Below are 18,687 nucleotides of genomic sequence, written 5' to 3'. Positions count from 1 at the left end.
TGGATTTGAACATGTATGTTTTCAGTAACTGCTTTAAAAATATTTTGTAAGTTTAGAATTGCTAAACATGTCCTCTGAATACCAATAAAAATTGTATTGGTACCCTTTATCTATTCAGGGGACATCACAGCCCACCTGTCTTTATCAGAAATGTCCTGTTCACTTTCTCAGTTACACACCTATAGTTAAAGTCGGCATGAAATCAAAATTGACCCTATTTACTTTGTTAGCGGATATTACTAGTCTTGTGGTGAACAATTAATCCGTGCTAATAATACACAGAATTTTTTTTTTGCAGTGGTTATCTTCAATCAAAGTCTGAAAAGTTACTTCCGGGTCTGGAATGGTTCTTTTTCTGATGACGTAGGCTTGAGAGCTTGGGTTGGTTAAACGCTTAACCACTCCCCTCAAACCGTTACTCTGCTATGGGCGAGAGATGGGGAGGAGGAGCGCTGAAGTAAAACCCTGCCCTCTGTTCAATATTCCCTTTCACTCGGAAACGCGTCACAAGTACAACACTTGAGAAGTCGTTTGCAACTTCCGGTTCACGCGGACTTTAAAGGTCTTTCTCAAGGGCACCACAGTGGTATATGAAGAGGCAGGGGACAAAATGCTGTTCCCCCCACTCAACCACATTTACTCAACCTCATTTTTCAAACCTTTATACCTTTCTATGTTATGCTAAACACAAAGATGTTTGGAAGAATGTTTGTAACCAAGCAGATGTCGCTTCCCATTAATTACCATAATATATATTTTTTCTCCAATAATGGTAGTCAATGGTTGCTCTATTTGCCTGGTTACAAACATTCTTCAAAATATCTTTTTTTTTTTGTGTGTGTGTGTTTAGCAGTTTTTAATTTTTGGGTGAACTATCCCTCGGTAAAAAAAATATATTTTCAAATGTATTTCAAAATATACAAAAAATGGCCAAAAATATATATTTGCTAAAATATATTTCAGAATATATTTACATAAATATATTTTCTTCAAATACATTTTTGGCCATTTTTTTGTAGATTTTTAAATATATTTAAAAATGGCCCAAAATATATTTCAGAATATATTTACATAAATATATTTTCTACAAATAAATTTTTGGCCATTTAAAAAGCCAATAAAAATATATTCTGCCCTGCATATATTTCAGTCCAAGAAAATACATTCACAGTGTAACATTTGAATAAAATCTTTATTTGCTGTCTAAAATGTGAACATATACAACACATCTGAATAAAAATCAAGTACGATAAAGGCCTTTAGGCCTATATAATAATTCAGTATTTTGTAATTGGTATTTTAGTTTGGTTAACAAATGTTAAACATTGAACAAAATAAAGCGAAATGTTGGCTTTTCAAGAACAATAAAATGTTGTGTTAAATCAGAACATATGCTTCTTTTTTTGCTTATGTCCACAAATAATATGTTCTTGTTTGTGATGTACACGTGATTAAAACGTTTCATTGACGTTCAGGTCTGACTGGACCAATTTTGGACCTGTTTAGAACCTTTGTCAAGTTTAGATCGCTGGTCACGATTTAACACAATGGGTGTATTATTATTTTATATGCAGGCTTATATGCCTACACTTATGCAGAAACACACCTTATAAACATCCAGAAGAAGACTTCTGACGTCCAGGGACGCGCAGAAAAGACGTGGAATTCACGGCCAGAAAAGACGTCAAAGACGTCGGTTCAACTTTCATTTTTGAACTATTTTTCAACCATGACGGGACGTCTCGGACGGACTTGCTTGTTTTTTTCTGTTTACATTTTCTGTTGTGACACTCTTCTCCCGCTGCTACGTCAGAGCGGCCAAAGCGTCAACAAGCTTCCATGTATTTTGACAAGCGTCCTTGACGGGGCGGCCAGAGCTTCGATCTTTGCAGCTCAAGTCGGCGGCGTGTGAACGTACAGTAAGCAATCGATGGAGAACAAAGAGAACAACTTTACAGAAGGATTTTTGTGATCATTTGACAGACAACAGATCTTTGATTCTCATTGTGATTCATTTTTGAACACCGTCGTTCAGAAAGTGAAAGTAAAGTTTGCGAGACTCAAGCGGTGAAAATGGCTTCAGCAGCTGAAGATGATTATATTTGTCCTGTTTGCTATGACATCTTCAAGGTCCCTGTTCTTCTGTCCTGTAGTCACAGTATTTGTAAAGAGTGTCTACAACAGTTCTGGAAAACTAAGGAAACTCAGGAGTGTCCTGTCTGCAGGAGAAGATCCTCAAGAGAAGATCCTCCAGTTAATCTAGCGTTAAAAAACTTGTGTGAGTCGTTCCTGAAGGAGAGAAATGAGAAACGTTCATCAGGATCTGAGGAGATCTGCCGTTTACACAGTGAGAAACTCAAACTCTTCTGTCTGGAGGACAAACAGCCTGTGTGTTTAGTGTGCAGAGACTCAGAGAAACACACCAACCACACATTCAGACCCATCAGTGAAGTGCTTTCATCTCACAAGGTAAGACTATGTCTCTCATTTCATAAATACAGTGCTAAACATGGAAACAGTATTATTTGTGTAAACAATAGACCAGTATTTATTTTTACTCAGACTAAATCTCTATGATTTACTGATATACAATTCTGAAAACCCCTCTGATGTTCAAATCTTAAAATTAACAACATCTGCACGTCATGGGTTATTCATATTTTCAATAATAATATGTGATTTATGACACCGAAAAGTGAACGATACTAACATACTTTAACTTTCTGTATTTGTATTTGCACAACCACAAATATCAGTGGCAAGGCCTTCTCTGCTGTGGTGTGTTAAATACATTTGTGGTGTAATTGCATATGGACTCCACTAGAGGACCACCTTATTTTATAATACTGTGGTTACCGGGAGTGAGTGAGATATACATGCACAGGCTGGTGAGCAGCTGCTAGTGTTCAATAACAGGGGGTTTCAAAGTGGGGGCCCGCAGGGGGCAAGAAAATGTTTCTTGAAATACAATCTGACGGAAAAAAATTCTGGCTCTTCCCAGCTTTAAAGGGGTCATGACATGAGAAACCAAATTTGCCTTGATCTTTTGGTATATAAGAGGTCTTTGTACCATTAAAACGTCCTGCAAGTTTCATAGCTTAAGACGTCCTCCCCATTATAAACGAATCATTTATTTAATCAAGCTCTAAATACAGCTCGTTCTGGATCCATGGTAAGAAGTGACGTCACGGTACGAAGTGACGTCACGGTACGAAGTGACGTACCAGCGTTTGCATACGACCGCCTCCGGCACAAGACAACTACGCTTTAAGCACAAGGCAACTACGCTCATTTCGTATCGTTGTCGCGCCCGCGCGCCGCGCGCCTCACAAGTGTTCAGTCGACGGACGGACAGCGAGTGGGTCTGTGTACATGGATATTACGATGCCACGCAGATGTGCTGTTACTGGCTGTGGACAAACAACATCTTTGAATACGCTGCGAAAGATCCAGACGACAGGGAAAAATGGATGCACTTTATTTGTCCCAGTCACGGCAGTGGTAGAGAACAAATCCCGAAATGATGCTGGCTTTGCCAGAAAACTGTTGCTCAAAGATAAGTCCGTGCCGACTATTCTGGGCTCAACAACGACGACGCAAACTGTAAGTAATGTATTTAAAACTGTAAACTACTTTTTAAATACGCTGAATCCGCACAGGTTCTGGCTGGGGGCGTTAATAATTGATGCATAGACACTGACGTTAGCCAATCACAGCAGTGGGCGTTAACACTGAACTCTTAAAGGGGAAACACCCCCAAAACAGACTGTTTGAATCAGAGGATGAGAAACAGGGTGGGAAAAGGTCATAAATCACTACATTTTAAAAGTTTTTTGTAAAAAAAATAGTAATACTATAATTGCACCTAAGGGAACATAATAATAAAATAAATAAAAACATGTCATGACCCCTTTAAATGGTAAATGGACTGCATTTATATAGCGCTTTCACAGACCCAATGGACACCAAAGCGCTTTACATATTGCCTCACATTTACCCATTCATACACCGACGGCGACTTTATAATGGCAGTGAATGGCCGTTTCTGTTTTGAAGTCCATAAATAATCTATCTAATACATCCTCAGTGTGTTTCAGAGAGACTGGGAATAGAGGAGTTGCAATAATGTACAGCATGTGAAAAATAATGTGTTTTTGAAACTAAGCCATGTTAACCTCTTACACCCAATTAATAAAAATGAGCCCTTCAAAATCAACCCATCAGTTTTCACTTATTCCCAATTTGTAAGCCTTCTATCTTGACACACGACTCGCTTCATTGTTCAGGTCAATCAAAGGCATACGTTGAGCCATACAGCCAATCACACGCGTTTCTGCTGAGTTTAAAAATGCAACGTCCAATCGAAGGCAGTTAGATTAGTTTCCGGGGATGAAATCCGGTGTAAACAGATCACTTGGACGTCGTTGTGTACAAGAGGTAAAAACTATATAAATACTGTTGGTTTTCTCACACAAACCGCTTGTTTCGTGTCTTAGGCCATCAATGTGCACTTACGATGGGGAATTTTTTAATTGGACTTTTCTCTGCATGCTTTTGGAGACAGTGTCTATATCCCTGCATTATATGACTGACAGACAAGAACGGTTTGACCTAAAAATATCAAAATTGAAACTACTGCGGAGAAAAAGACACCGACATCTTGATGCACTTCAGGTAAGCTAAAACATACCAACATTTAATTTCAAAGTGAACTCTCCCTTTAAATTAAAAACAAACATGCAGGTTATCTTACCTCAAAAATCAAGTCTTCACTACAGAACATGGCCATTCTTATTTCCAATAGTTTCCAGCACACTAATGAAAATAGTCGTTTTCAAATGAAAAACAACAAGACAGACCCCTAACACGGCTAAGAACAGTCTCTCACAGAGCATCCTGAAGAAACATCACCACATCCACAGTGGAAGGTTTTAATCCAGTCGTACTTTTTTCTTGAACTATTCCAGTCAAGTTATTCCAGTAAGTCACGCTCGCTATACTTCTGCTGCTGGCGGGACACTAAAAACAGAGCGAGCCGGTCGCGCGAATCTTGGGTCGTGCCGCCGAGAAACCTGTGTGTGTGTGTGTGAGCAGACTGTCATGTGTCAGTCATATGTCAGTGTGATAGGTTATAAAGCGTCTATCTATGTTTGTTTTTCCGTTGTCAACTTCTCATATTTAATTTTAATACATGTCTAAAATAGGCTTTAAAAAAGAAGGATAAGACTTAAACCGCGTGTGAACTATGACGTGAAAATTGGCCCGAAGCCCGACCCTAGGGGCGTAAATAAGTCGGGGCCCGTCGGGCTCGGGCTGAAATGCAGGGCTCTAATTACGAGTGTGCCTGGATCCTCGTGACCCTAATAAAGCTGTCCTTCGCCAACACTTCTCTATCCCAACAACCGAAGATGTACTATGCAGGCTTGCTGGAAAGAAATATCGTAGCTGATGACATGCTTGCTGCTGCTGCAGAACAAGAACATGATGTCATTGTTGCTAAAATTATGAAGAGAGTTGAAAAAACACAATGTGAAATTCAACCCTGACCAGATTCAGTACAAGGTGAACAATGTTCATTTCATGGGACGTGATAACTCCACAGGGTGTGAGAGTAGATGATGGCAAGATACAGGCAATAGTGAGCATGCCAACACCCACAGACAGACAATCACTGAAAACTCGTTCCTCTCTACCCGAACTCCCGCATTAACTCTATAACTGCCGGTGCGAAATAAAAACAGCAATTTCACAACAATTATAGAGAGTCTGTGCGCTGTTACACTACTAAAAGTTATTAATTCAGGTTGGACACCGCTGAAGGCCTAGGTGTGAAATGGACAAAAGTATACAACTGCATGGATATATTAATTGAGAATTGGCCATTGCAAAAGAAACACATTTGTTTGGTGAAAACAGGATTTCTTGATGTTCATCCTTACCAAATTAATAATTAAAAATATATATCCTGCCATTTTCAGGCACAAATGCTTACTGGGAATGATCCATTCAACATAAAAATAATGTAACAATAAAAACATCCAATGTTTAAACCTCTTATTGCTGCATAAGTTTCACAGATTTTCATCTTAACCTGTAGGAGGAATTTAATACAGCGCTGACGTCCCTACAAAACAAGCTCAAACATGGAGAAGAAATGAAGAAGAAGTGTGATAAAACAATTGAACACATCACGGTGAGGATGAATAAAGAGTTAAATACTCAACATTCACACACAGTTTATTATTGACCTTAGTGGAGTGTGTGTTCACACAGAGTGTATTATTGACATTAGTGGAGTGTGTGTTCACACAGAGTGTATTATTGACATTAGTGGAGTGTGTGTTCACACAGAGTGTATTATTGACATTAGTGGAGTGTGTGTTCACACAGAGTGTATTATTGACATTAGTGGAGTGTGTGTTCACACAGAGTGTATTATTGACATTAGTGGAGTGTGTGTTCACACAGTTTATTATTGGCATTAGTGGAGTGTGTGTTCACACAGTTTATTATTGACATTAGTGGAGTGTGTGTTCACACAGAGTGTATTATTGACATTAGTGGAGTGTGTGTTCACACAGAGTGTATTATTGACATTAGTGGAGTGTGTGTTCACACAGAGTGTATTATTGACATTAGTGGAGTGTGTGTTCACACAGAGTGTATTATTGACATTAGTGGAGTGTGTGTTCACACAGAGTGTATTATTGACATTAGTGGAGTGTGTGTTCACACAGTTTATTATTGGCATTAGTGGAGTGTGTGTTCACACTGAAGTGAATGTGATGTGATTTCAGTCTCAAGCTGAGCACACAGAGCGTCAGATTAAAGAAGAGTTTGAGAAGCTTCATCAGTTTCTCAGAGACGAAGAAGAAGCTGCAGTCACTGCACTGAGGGAGGAAGAGGAGCAGAAGAAGCAGAGGATGAAGGAGAAGCTGGAGGAGATGAACACACACATCTCAGCTCTTTCACACACACTCAGAGACATGGAGGAGATGATGAAAGACAACGACGTCTCGTTTCTAAAGGTGACAAATCAATCTGGCTTCATTCTCTGTGCAGAAAACAACTTGTATAGAGAGACTCATTGACAGTGAGAGTATTTGATAAGATATTAAAATGTTTTCAAACTCTATATTTTCCAGAACTTTAACGCCTCAATGGAAAGGTAAGTGAGCTGCTCGTATCTCTTCTCTCAGTGGATCTGAACTCAAACTCACTGCAGTTCTGACTCCTGAATGTTCCTCAGAGTCCAGATCTCACAGCCGGATCCACGGATGAGTTCTGGAGCTTTGATTCATGTGTCGCGTTATCTGGGTAACCTGCCGTTCAGAGTCTGGAAGAAGATGCTGGAAACTGTCCAACACAGTGAGTCTCAGCAGATCTGACACCAGTGCAGAAGATAGTGCAGATAGAAACACACACAACATTAACATTTGATAGAAATATATTTAATAATCACTTGAATTTCTAAGTGAATCTGAACTGCATTTCAGAAAATCATCAGATCATACAGCGAACTCATAATGAAGTCTATTCCTCATGGTTTATGTTTATATATTAGGATACAATTGTGTTTATTGAACACTGATATTACAGTAACACTAAAATTACACTTTCCCCACAATTAGCAAAACCTTACACTCAAGGAGCAAAACACAAGGCTAGATTTGCACAACTGTAAGCACATTGTCACACTATTAGCAAAACATTACACACAGTTATTTGCAAATCACTAAACACACTTGTATACATCAGACACAGAAGTATATCATGATGTCACTTCCTTGCAATTCCAAAGCACTGACTGTGAAATGACATATGGGCCGATCTGTTAAACACAGCCATCAGGTGCACACACACACACACACACGATTGCTAAACTGTAGATGCACCAATCAGGTTTAAGCACTATAAAAAGGTAACAGGTAAGTTCACCTGTCTTCAACAATACTGTAATAATGTATGAAAACTGGAAAATGTTTTTTTATGAATGTTTTGTTGAAATGTTCAGTATTGACTGACTTTACATGAAAATAAATAAATATTTTCATTAGTGTCATGTGGTGTTGGTGAATTTATTTTGACACTTTCTATGTGTAAATGCTAAAAGTGTGTTAGGTTGAGCACAGGAGTGTTTAACTGAATCAGACTCAGACCATGTGATGGTTGTGTTTATGTTATGACAACAAAATACGTTTTTTATAAGACGTATAGTTTTGACAAAACTGTTCCATTTTGCAAATGATCTGAGGTGTTGTGTTACTTTGGTGTAGTGTGTTAATTGTGTGTTTTGACAAACCGGCCCTGTTTTCAAAATTGTGCTTGAAAAAAACGTAAACCTGGACCCTCAATCCATTCTGACAGACCAATGTTATGATAGTATAATTTATGATCTCTTTCAACAAAAGAAAAATGTTTTATATTAACATTTCTAATACATCATATCTCATCCTCTAATCTGATGTTATTCTCTCTGCAGCGCCGTTGACTCTGGATCCAAACACAGCAAATCCTCTTCTCACACTCTCTGCTGATCTGACCAGTGTGTCGAACAGTGGTGTATATAAAACACTTCCTGATAATCCAGAGAGGTTTGACAGTTATCCATGTGTCCTGGGATCTGAGGGCTTTAACTCAGGAACACACTGCTGGGATGTGGAGGTTGGAGACAATACAGACTGGGGTCTTGGAATAACCACAGCATCAAACCAGAGGAAGGGAGAGGTTTTCTTTGACTCTAATGTCTGGTATGTGGGGTACATAGACAGCGAATACGCCTCACAATCCCCAGAGCAGCGCTTCACTGTCTTTACTGTTAAACAGAAGCTCCAGCGTGTGAGAGTTTGGGTCGACTATGACAGAGGAACAGTGTCATTCTCTGATCCTGTAACTAAAGACCGTCTGCGCACATTCAGGACGTCCTTCACAGAAACTGTCTTTCCATTCTTATGTAATATCTGCAGAACTTCCCCTCTGAGGATCTTACCAGTTAAACTGTTTATTACAGCAGAAAATCACAGTAAAATCTGATTCTGCTTCTGGATTAATACAGTTCTGCAAATTATGCTTCAATAATCTTTTTTTTATTATCCTGTGTTAATGCTTAACTGCATCAATTTTGGCAGACGTGTGTATTTTTATTAGAATTTTCTTATTTTCATTCATAAATCACTGGGTACACAAAATATTTACACTCAGGACCTTAAGAACAAAAATGTCCTAATTTAAATCCATTAAAACTGCCGATTTGTTTTTATCACAGGGCCATTTAACTATAAAATGATGCAGTCTTTGTTAATAGACTTTTGTTCTGTTGGCAAGGCTTTAAAATAAATTAAAAATCATTTTATTTACGAGATGGTGCCGTTTTCTCAGGTTTGGTCTATAAAGCAAATACTCACTTTTTTCCTGTTTTCTGCTTCTGCATATTAGAGTCAATTGGATAAATTGTGTAATAATTGTTTTTGTGTTGCTGTGAGGTTTGTGTATATGTACTAATTCAATACTTAACCATTAAACAAGTCATACAATAATGAAAGTGTGTTTAAATTAATGTTTACAATATGCAAGACAAGATAAAGTATTGACACATTTTAGTAAATCTTCTTGCCAGTGAAATCCTCATGGGCCAGTTGTTTAAAACATTTAATCTGGATCAAAATTATCCGGATTTGGAAATCCCATTTTTTCCTATCCAGGATCAGGTAATCCGTCTTACTTTTATGCCGGTTTTTCAAAGCAACATTGTACTGGATCACCCTGATCCAGATGCACAGTTTTCAAGATTACAAAATACGGATTACCAGTGCTCTAAATGGGACAACATATCACAATGTGGGCTACCAGCTATGTAAAGAACAGGTAGAAGAGCCAACATGGGGTCACTGTAAGTGTTTCTTATTTTGAGACAAAACACAAAAATAACATAAACATCCACTTCTATTCATAATTTATTTTATGACCCACATCTGGACCACAACAAAATAAACAACAAACATACATTAACAAATACATTGTGGACATTTTGAAAACGTCTTAAAAAAAAAAAAGGCTAAATATCCAATAATTAACAAAATAAAGAATGTTCAGGGTTCTTCTTCATCTGAGGAGGAGAGACCAGCATTTCCAAGCCCCGCTTTTAGGAGGCGGATCTGAAGTTTCACTTTGGTTTGCTGTAGTTTGGTCAGTTTGATTTGTTCCTCTAGCCAGGAGTATCTGTGCTTCTGCTCTTTCAGTTTCTCGTTTAAGAAGTGATTCATAGGCATCATCATTTTTATTCGGCAAAGGACGCTTCAAGCCTCTTTTCTGAGCTCCTGTGACTGCTGGCTCTCCCAGTGAGGATCCAGGTTGTTCTTCAATCATAGGGCTGAGATCCAGAATGAATGTTTCCTCTGCATTAGGAGGAACTGGCTCACTTTCCTCTACAATTGTAGGCTCACCATCCCCTACAACACCTTGAATCCCATGCAGAGCTTTAGAGTTCTCACGTCCAATAATGTCCAGAACCACATCTGTGTATTCACCTTTCTTAAAGGGTTTGTTGCCTGTTTGGGTGTTTTTTGCCTCAGCAAGGTCCTTCTTTGCTCTGGCCCTCAGATTATTCCATCTAAATTTCACTTGCTCCAAGGTCCTCTTCTGGCCAGACCCCATTGCATTTACATTCTGGGTGATTTCAACCCAAATGTCTTTCTTCCTTTTGTTAGTCACCATTCCACCTGCAACAGAGCTTCCTACTATTGAGGCATAATGGCACTTAACACCCTCCAGCAGTGCATGGGTTTCTGCAACAGTAAAATTAGGTCCTTTTGAGTCCATGGTTTCACCGCACGCTTCAACACTGCTCATTGCAAAACAATATGTGCAATTGAGCGTTTAAATGGAGTTCTGAAGAGACGCTTTGCATGCCTTAACTACTTGCGAGTGGAACCACAAGGAGCATGCAACATAATACTTGCGTGTATCGTCCTGCACAACATCGCTACCAGGCGCAATGTCCCTCTCTGTAATGATGTTTATGATGCACCTGAGCCTGTTGAAGAACCAGACCAACCTCTGGTGGTCTGTCAGAATCAGGGACTGACTGGACGGATAGTAAGGGATGCAATTGTTAGACATTATTTTTGACAGGCTCATCTCTGATGATTGTTTCTTTGAAATTAATATACGGTGATGAATGACCGAAAAGCGAATATATTATTTTTGTTTATTGAAATCTGTTTGGGGGATTATTTCATGGGGACAAGATCATTTTTATTTTATTTTTACTTTACTGAATAGCTTAATTGTTTACTTTATCACTGCTACAACGGTTACACAAGTCAAGTGCAAAATATAAATAAAAGTATATACACTAAATGATACAAATGTATTATTTGACCAATTTTTAAGTTTTACTACATTTTCTTCCTGAAATCCACCTTGAAATCCTACCCCCTGTTGGGATCAGGATAACCCTGTTTTTTTGGATCAAAGTTATCCAAATCCCACTGACAAGTTTTGAACAACACAAACTGAAGGTTTGATCCAGATTAAAACTAGGATTGGATTCACTGATCTAATCTGATTTCAGATTCCTTCTTTCCATTTTGAACAACCCATTTTCAAGATTTGATCCAATCCGATAACCAAAATCCGATCAGTTTACCTTTGAACAACTGGCCCCATATGTTCATATGTATATTATCCTATAACTCGAGCTCTGTTTATATATTCATGCATAATGATTGACAGAATAACACAAACTAGATACTTTTAAACCGTAGTTTACTTAAGGAAAAATGGATGTCAAAGGCCTTAAAATACCATAAATACAGGGCTTAATTTGAGCCGGAACACGCCGGAACATGTTCCGGCACCTCCGATGTTGGATCCGGAACCTTTTTTATTGGATCCGGCACCTAAAAAAGGTGCCCGTTCCTATATGGAAAATTAATCACCTAAATTAAAAAAATGTAATTACTATTTGTGTAGTGTTCAATGTTGTTATCGATAGAGAGGCGCAGATGGGGTATTATTTCATCCGCAACCGCATCACAAAACTCATCATCCGCACCAAAGTTTTTTGACATTCAATTTTCAAAGCCACACCCGCCCACCATTCGCTATTATTATTATTATTCGATATTTAATGATAATGTATGAGGCATAGGCCTACGCTGAGTTTCATTCACTTATGATGAGATGCGCTCCAGTTAACAATATAATGCAAGTGAACGCGGCGCACCGGCTGTAGATCATTCTGATAAATGATCTGTACAGAAGTTCAATATAATTTGTTGTGTATTATTAACATGTTACTTTAAATGTGCTGGGCTCTTTAAGAACGTCTGTTTCCCCCCCGCAGTGATGCGCATGTACGATATACACACACGTATGTGGGCAGTGGAATATACGGGATCGTGTTGACAAGTAGAGCTGTTAATAAAAAGCATTATATTCGCATATGGCAGTGGCTGTGTAATTCATCGGACATACAACATGGTGTCAGAAGACGACACGGACCTTTCGCCCGTGAGTGAACCAACGGTGTAAGAAGACATTGGCAGAACTGCTCGTTATAGTTTTCTCACGACCGCGCACGCGGTGAGTGATAATGGCGGACTGTTTTAGAAGACCAGACCCGCTCACTTTTGATGTAAATATCGCCGACAGTTGGCGAATTTTCGAGCAAGAGTATGACATTTTCATCAGTCATACTTTCATCAGTGATCTCAGGATTAAAGCTAAAAGTTGTCATTTTGGAGAATTGACAGATGAGCTGATCTGTGATCGGATTGTGTGTGGCATCAAAAATGAAAGCTTAAGGAAAGTACTGCTAAGAGACAGCGAATTAACTCTGATCAAAGCAATCTCAATTTGTCGCATACATGAAATGACAGAAGAAAACAATAAGACGTTGGCAAGCCTACCTCAGACTGCAACTAACGTTGATGCAATACAGCCATTTTCCAGCAGATGGCGCCAAAACATTAAACATAAACAAAGAACAGAACAACATGATTCAACCATAACCGATTGCAGAAATTGCGGATGTAATCATGCAGCAAAGAAAGAAAAATGCCCTGCTTTCGGACAACAATGTCATAACTGCAAGAAAATGAATCACTACAAGAAATGTTGCAAAGCACGCAGTCAATTTGGTCAGAAGAAATTTAATCACAGGAAAGCGGTACATGAACTTGAGGTAGACAAACCCCCTGACCACGATGACACCTTTTATGTTGATGGCATTGAATTTGACAAGTGTGTCAACGTTGTTAACCCTTACATGCCAGTGCTGGAGGAGGGATTTGTCACTGTACACATAAACAAAACTCCAATCGAGATGAAAGTTGACACTGGGGCAAAATGTAACGTAATTTCACAAAAGACTTTCGAACAAATTGCCAACAACGAACGGCCAGTGAAACAATCAGAGACACCTAACCTTGTAGCTTATGGTGGAGCTAAAATTGAAACGAAAGGCTTGGTCTCATTGCAATGTAGCCTAAATGGGCAAAATTATCCACTGTCATTCTTTTTGGTGGATCAAGATGTTCAACCGCTGTTGGGATTCCGTGCATGCCTTGACATGGCGATCGTCACAATCAGCCCAGATGTGCATCATGTCAGCATGGAGGGCAGCACCGGAGATATTCTTACAGAGTACAAGGACTTGTTTACTGACCAGCTCGGAGAACTTCCAATTACGTATTCTATGACAGTAGACCCCAGCGTGCAGCCAGTAGTTCGCCCTGCTCATCGCATTCCTCTGGCAATGCAAAGCCGTGTCAAAGCAGAACTGGACCGCATGCAGAGCCTTGGCGTCATAACGGCAGTCTCAGAGCCGACGGATTGGGTTTCGTCCATGGTGGTTACACACAAAAAGGACAGGCAAGAAATCAGGTTGTGTATTAACCCAAAAGATCTTAACTTGGCTTTAAAAAGACCCCATCACCCTATGCGCAGCGTAGAGGAAGTAGCATCTCAGATGTCAGGAGCAACCGTATTTTCCGTGCTAGACGCAAAGAGCTCTTTCTGGCAGGTACGTCTCGACCACAAGTCCTCCATGATGACTACATTTAGCACTCCATTTGGGCGCTATAGATTTCTCCATATTCCTTTTGGCATTAACTCCGCAAGCGAGGTGTTCCAGTGCTCAATGGAGCAGCTCTTTTCAGGGTACCCCTGTGCGATTATTGTTGATGACATCATCATCGGAGGTCGCAACCCTGCTGAACATGACATCAACCTAAAAAGGGTTTTGAACAGAGCACGTGAGATCAAACTCAAGCTAAACCCTGTCAAATGCAAATTTCGGCTGGACCAAGTCAGCTATGTGGGCCATATCTTTACAAGAGAAGGCCTAAAAGCAGATCCTTCCAAAACAAAAGCAATCTCTGAGATACCAGCCCCGAAGGATGTCCTTGCATTACAGCGCTTCCTCGGAATGGTAAATTATCTGGGGAAATTCATCCCAAACTTCAGCGACATTGCTGCGCCCCTCAGAAAGCTGACACACAAAGAGACAGTATGGTGCTGGTACCAGCAACACCAACAAGCATTTGACACCCTCAAGTCATGTTTGTCCACCCCACCTGTGTTATCATACTACGACGTGAAGAAGCCAGTTACGTTAACCTGCGATGCTTCCAGCTTCGGGCTGGGTGCTGCATGCATGCAGGAGGGAAAACCAGTTGCGTATGCGTCTCGCACACTCACAGACACAGAGACACGGTATGCGCAGATAGAGAAGGAGCTGCTAGCCGTCGTATTTGCCTGTACAAAGTTCAGGGACTATGTATATGGGAAACCTACACTCGTTTAGACGGACCACCAGCCCCTGGTAACTATTCTGAAAAAACCAATCCACACAACTCCTGCACGATTACAGAGGATGATGCTCAGGTTACAGTGCTATGACATCACCCTGGTGTACAAGAAGAGTAAGCTCATGTACCTTGCAGACACCCTATCTGAAGCTCCAGACACTGAAGTCCATCCAGACACTGAAAATGACACATTCAAAGTCATGTCTATCAACTACATTTCCACTGCCAGACTGGAGGAACTCAGAAAGCATACGGCGGAGGATGATGTGTTACAGGATCTAAGCACTGTAATTCAACGAGGTTGGCCAATTAAAGAACATGGCGTGTGGCCCACTGTGCGTCCGTATAGTGATGAAAGGCCACAAAACAGTCATTCCTCGCTCATTGCAGAGAGAATATATCGAAATAGTCCACAGAGGCCACCCAGGGCTGGATGCTACCAAACACAGAGCAAGAGGTATCATTTTCTGGCCAACGATGACGACTGACATCACGGCAGAACTCCTCTCATGCTCAGTCTGCAACAGCACAAAGCCGCACCAACAAAAAGAACCATTAAGACCATACCCAGTTCCAGACCTGCCTTGGTCCACGGTGGCAACAGATATGCTCGAGTGGCATGGACAAAATTATCTGGTGCTTGTGGACTCATACTCGGGTTGGTATGAGATTGACCTTCTCCGCAACATAACGTCATCAGCTGTAATCATGAAACTAAAGAGGCATTTCTCAGTGCACGGCACACCTCATACACTCATTTCTGATAATGCTAGTCAGTACACGTGTCAGCAATTCAGAGACTTTGCCAAACAGTGGGACTTCATTCATGTCACCAGTAGTCCAGAGTACCCACAGTCGAATGGCCTGGCAGAAAGAGCGGTTCGCAGCGCAAAACAGCTGATGGAGAAATCCCACAGAGATGGCACGGACGTGTTTCTTAACCTCCTGAATCTGAGAAACATTCCTCGTGACCCAACTTTGGGTTCCCCTGCGCAACGCCTGTTGTCACGACAGACACGGTCAGCCATTCCTGTTAACTCTAGACTGTTGGAGCCAGCCCCAAAATGTACCAAGCAAGTCACTGCAAAGCTTCTTGCAAAGAGGATGACCCAAAAGCGATACTTCGATACATCAAGTCATCCTCTGCAGCCATTGGCAGAGGGACAAGTTGTCAGAATGCAAACGCCAAAAGGATATGAGCGCCTTGGCACGGTAAAAGAGGTGAACAAGGAGCCTCGCTCATACACCATCCAATGCAATGGGAGAACATACAGGAGGAACCGACGCCACATCCTTCCTGTAGCAGAGCCCCCCCCATCACGGCTCACCCCAGAGAACATTGACTTTCAAAGCACCACTACCCATACAGAGGACTTTATTCCCCATATACCGGACTCACCACACACACACCTCCCACAACCAGAATCCACACCTACTAAGTTGACAAAGAACACAGTACAGTCTCCCACTAAGGTCAATAATGCACCTTACATAACGCGTTCAGGTCGCATTTGCAAGCCGAATCCAAGGTACCAACAATGGGAGAATTAGTGACACTCGCTCTGGTTCTTATTCTGAGTGCCGGATAAATGTGTTGATTATGGTCATTTCCATATTGTCAGCATTAAACCTTTATTATGTGTTTTCTTTGTGCATATAGAGATCATATTTTGATTTGCAACTGTTGATTTGCATTTGTACAGTTGTTCACTGCAAAGGATACATTGTTACAAGAGAAGTCATTCATGTTCTTGGATGTTTGATCAAGTTAATTTCATACTACAGTATTGATCGTCGTTAAGTATGTTTATTCTCTTTCTATGATTAGTAGTTTCAGCTAAAGGAAAGGGATGTAGATCATTCTGATAAATGATCTGTACAGAAGTTCAATATAATTTGTTGTGTATTATTAACATGTTACTTTAAATGTGCTGGGCTCTTTAAGAACGTCTGTTTCCCCCCCGCAGTGATGCGCATGTACGATATACACACACGTATGTGGGCAGTGGAATATACGGGATCGTGTTGACAAGTAGAGCTGTTAATAAAAAGCATTATATTCGCATATGGCAGTGGCTGTGTAATTCATCGGACATACAACACCGGCGCCTCAATGTCACGGTTATTATCTGCTATATTTGCTTTTTATTTATTAAATACATGCAATTGGTTGATGAAACATTTATTAAAATTAAGATACAATTTATACAAAACGAAATTCACTTTAAAGAAATGCTTTTTACATGGCAAAACTTAATGAAGTGGTAAAAATCATGTCTGGCGATTTACAAAACAAAACTTAAGTGGTAAAATGTTTCCCGATATAGGCCTATTGCGCATCTTATGATACTATCTTTTATTACAATTGTTTTTTAGCTAAAATGTAACACAGCATATATATATATATACACACTGTAGCCTGTTTCTTTTATCAAACATGTTTGGGGCCAGTCAAGGGGTAATTAAACTGCACGATCAGTTATCGGTAATGATACATTGTTTATTATTGCAAATGTTTATAGCAAATGTTTATTATTGCAAATGTTTTTCATTTGTTTAATAAATCTCATAATGATGGCACATCAGTTATTTCTATCCCCAAATGATTGGGGTCGGTCAGGGGGTTCTTGGCTAAAAATACAATTATTATTGAAAAAAAATTGAGAAGCACTAGGCAGTGTAATTGTTTTTTTGTTTGTTTTTTTTGTTCCTTTGCCTCCAACCCGCATTTTGAGTCGCCGGATCCACCTGATCCATTTGCTCCGGGACCTCCCACGTTACAAATTAAGCACTGCATAAATATAAAACTGAATGTCTTGATTCAAATTTGATGATGTGCACAAAATGTGATTTAGGCTTAACCCTGGCTTAATCTAAGCCGTCTGTGAAACCAGGCCTTGGGACTTTATTTATAATGGAAGTGAATAATATGAAGTGCTATAAATATATAAAAATGAAAGGCATCTCACCCGTTTATAATCCCAATATATTGGATTATTATTTTTAGCACTAGTTTATTTATTAATATTTTGTTTAACATTTTTACCGAAATGTAAAGAGTGAACTCAGTCTAAACTCATCCATTGACATGTAGCCTAACTATCTTACCAAAGACACTGACAAACTGATTACAAGATAAACACTTACAAAGAGTAACAATCACTTCAGCCTTTATTTCAAATTCACTCATTTACAAATATCACCAAACATCCGTTCAGTTTTATTTAACATTTCGTACACTGAAAACATTATTTTAATTCACGGGTTTCACGTGACGTCACACAGCAGTGTGGCCGCCATTAGTAGGGCCGAATCCAAACATGCCGTCTATCTGCTGTAAACTGCGATAACAGCAAATCTCAAAGAAATGAGAAATTAACGTTTTACAATATCCCCAAAAACCCTGAGCGTCGTCAGAGATGGATTGCTGCTATAAAGAGGGATCACTGCACACCTACTAGAACAGTCCCATCTTCCTGTACCGGTGTTACACTGAGGCTTTGTGAATGCTTCACCTGGAAATTTAATAAAAGTAAAATTACTTTTAATTTTACATTATTATTGCATATTACAGGTTAGCTAGCTAAATTAAAACATGTAGTTTACAGTTGGAACACGCATAACGTCATTCTAGACAGCTATCTATTTTTACATTACTAAAATGTATTACTAAAATTACTAAATTTATATGTATGGCTGAATGATGTTGTTACCTGCTTCAGTATGCTAAACTACTGCTCACTGTTTCTGCCTTAAATTAATACATTGTTTAGATTAATAGATTATAGATAACTGCGTGATTTTTAAACATTTCTGTAATGCATAACTTAATTGTAATGTAGACCCATGCATTTTCTGTAAAGCGGCTTTGAAA

At 39.6% G+C, this 18,687-nt stretch overlaps 1 protein-coding gene across 1 annotated transcript; it reads left to right on the top strand.

Moving 5' to 3' along the window:
* Positions 1 to 1,449: 1,449 nt before the first annotated feature.
* LOC307007799 (E3 ubiquitin-protein ligase TRIM35-like) lies at positions 1,450 to 9,601 on the top strand. Its single transcript, XM_079630168.1, has 6 exons — positions 1,450 to 2,469; positions 6,098 to 6,193; positions 6,798 to 7,028; positions 7,146 to 7,168; positions 7,250 to 7,368; positions 8,483 to 9,601. Exons 1-6 carry the CDS (start codon positions 2,074 to 2,076, stop codon positions 9,031 to 9,033), a joined length of 1,416 nt encoding a protein of 471 aa, XP_079486294.1. The 5' UTR covers positions 1,450 to 2,073; the 3' UTR covers positions 9,034 to 9,601.
* Positions 9,602 to 18,687: the final 9,086 nt, after the last annotated feature.

Source organism: Phoxinus phoxinus (genome assembly GCF_949152265.1).
Source record: "Phoxinus phoxinus genome assembly, chromosome: 12".
NCBI classification, from domain to species: Eukaryota; Metazoa; Chordata; class Actinopteri; order Cypriniformes; family Leuciscidae; genus Phoxinus; species Phoxinus phoxinus.
The sequence above is the reverse complement of the archived record's forward strand: the minus strand, read 5'-3'. Positions and strand labels throughout refer to the sequence as shown.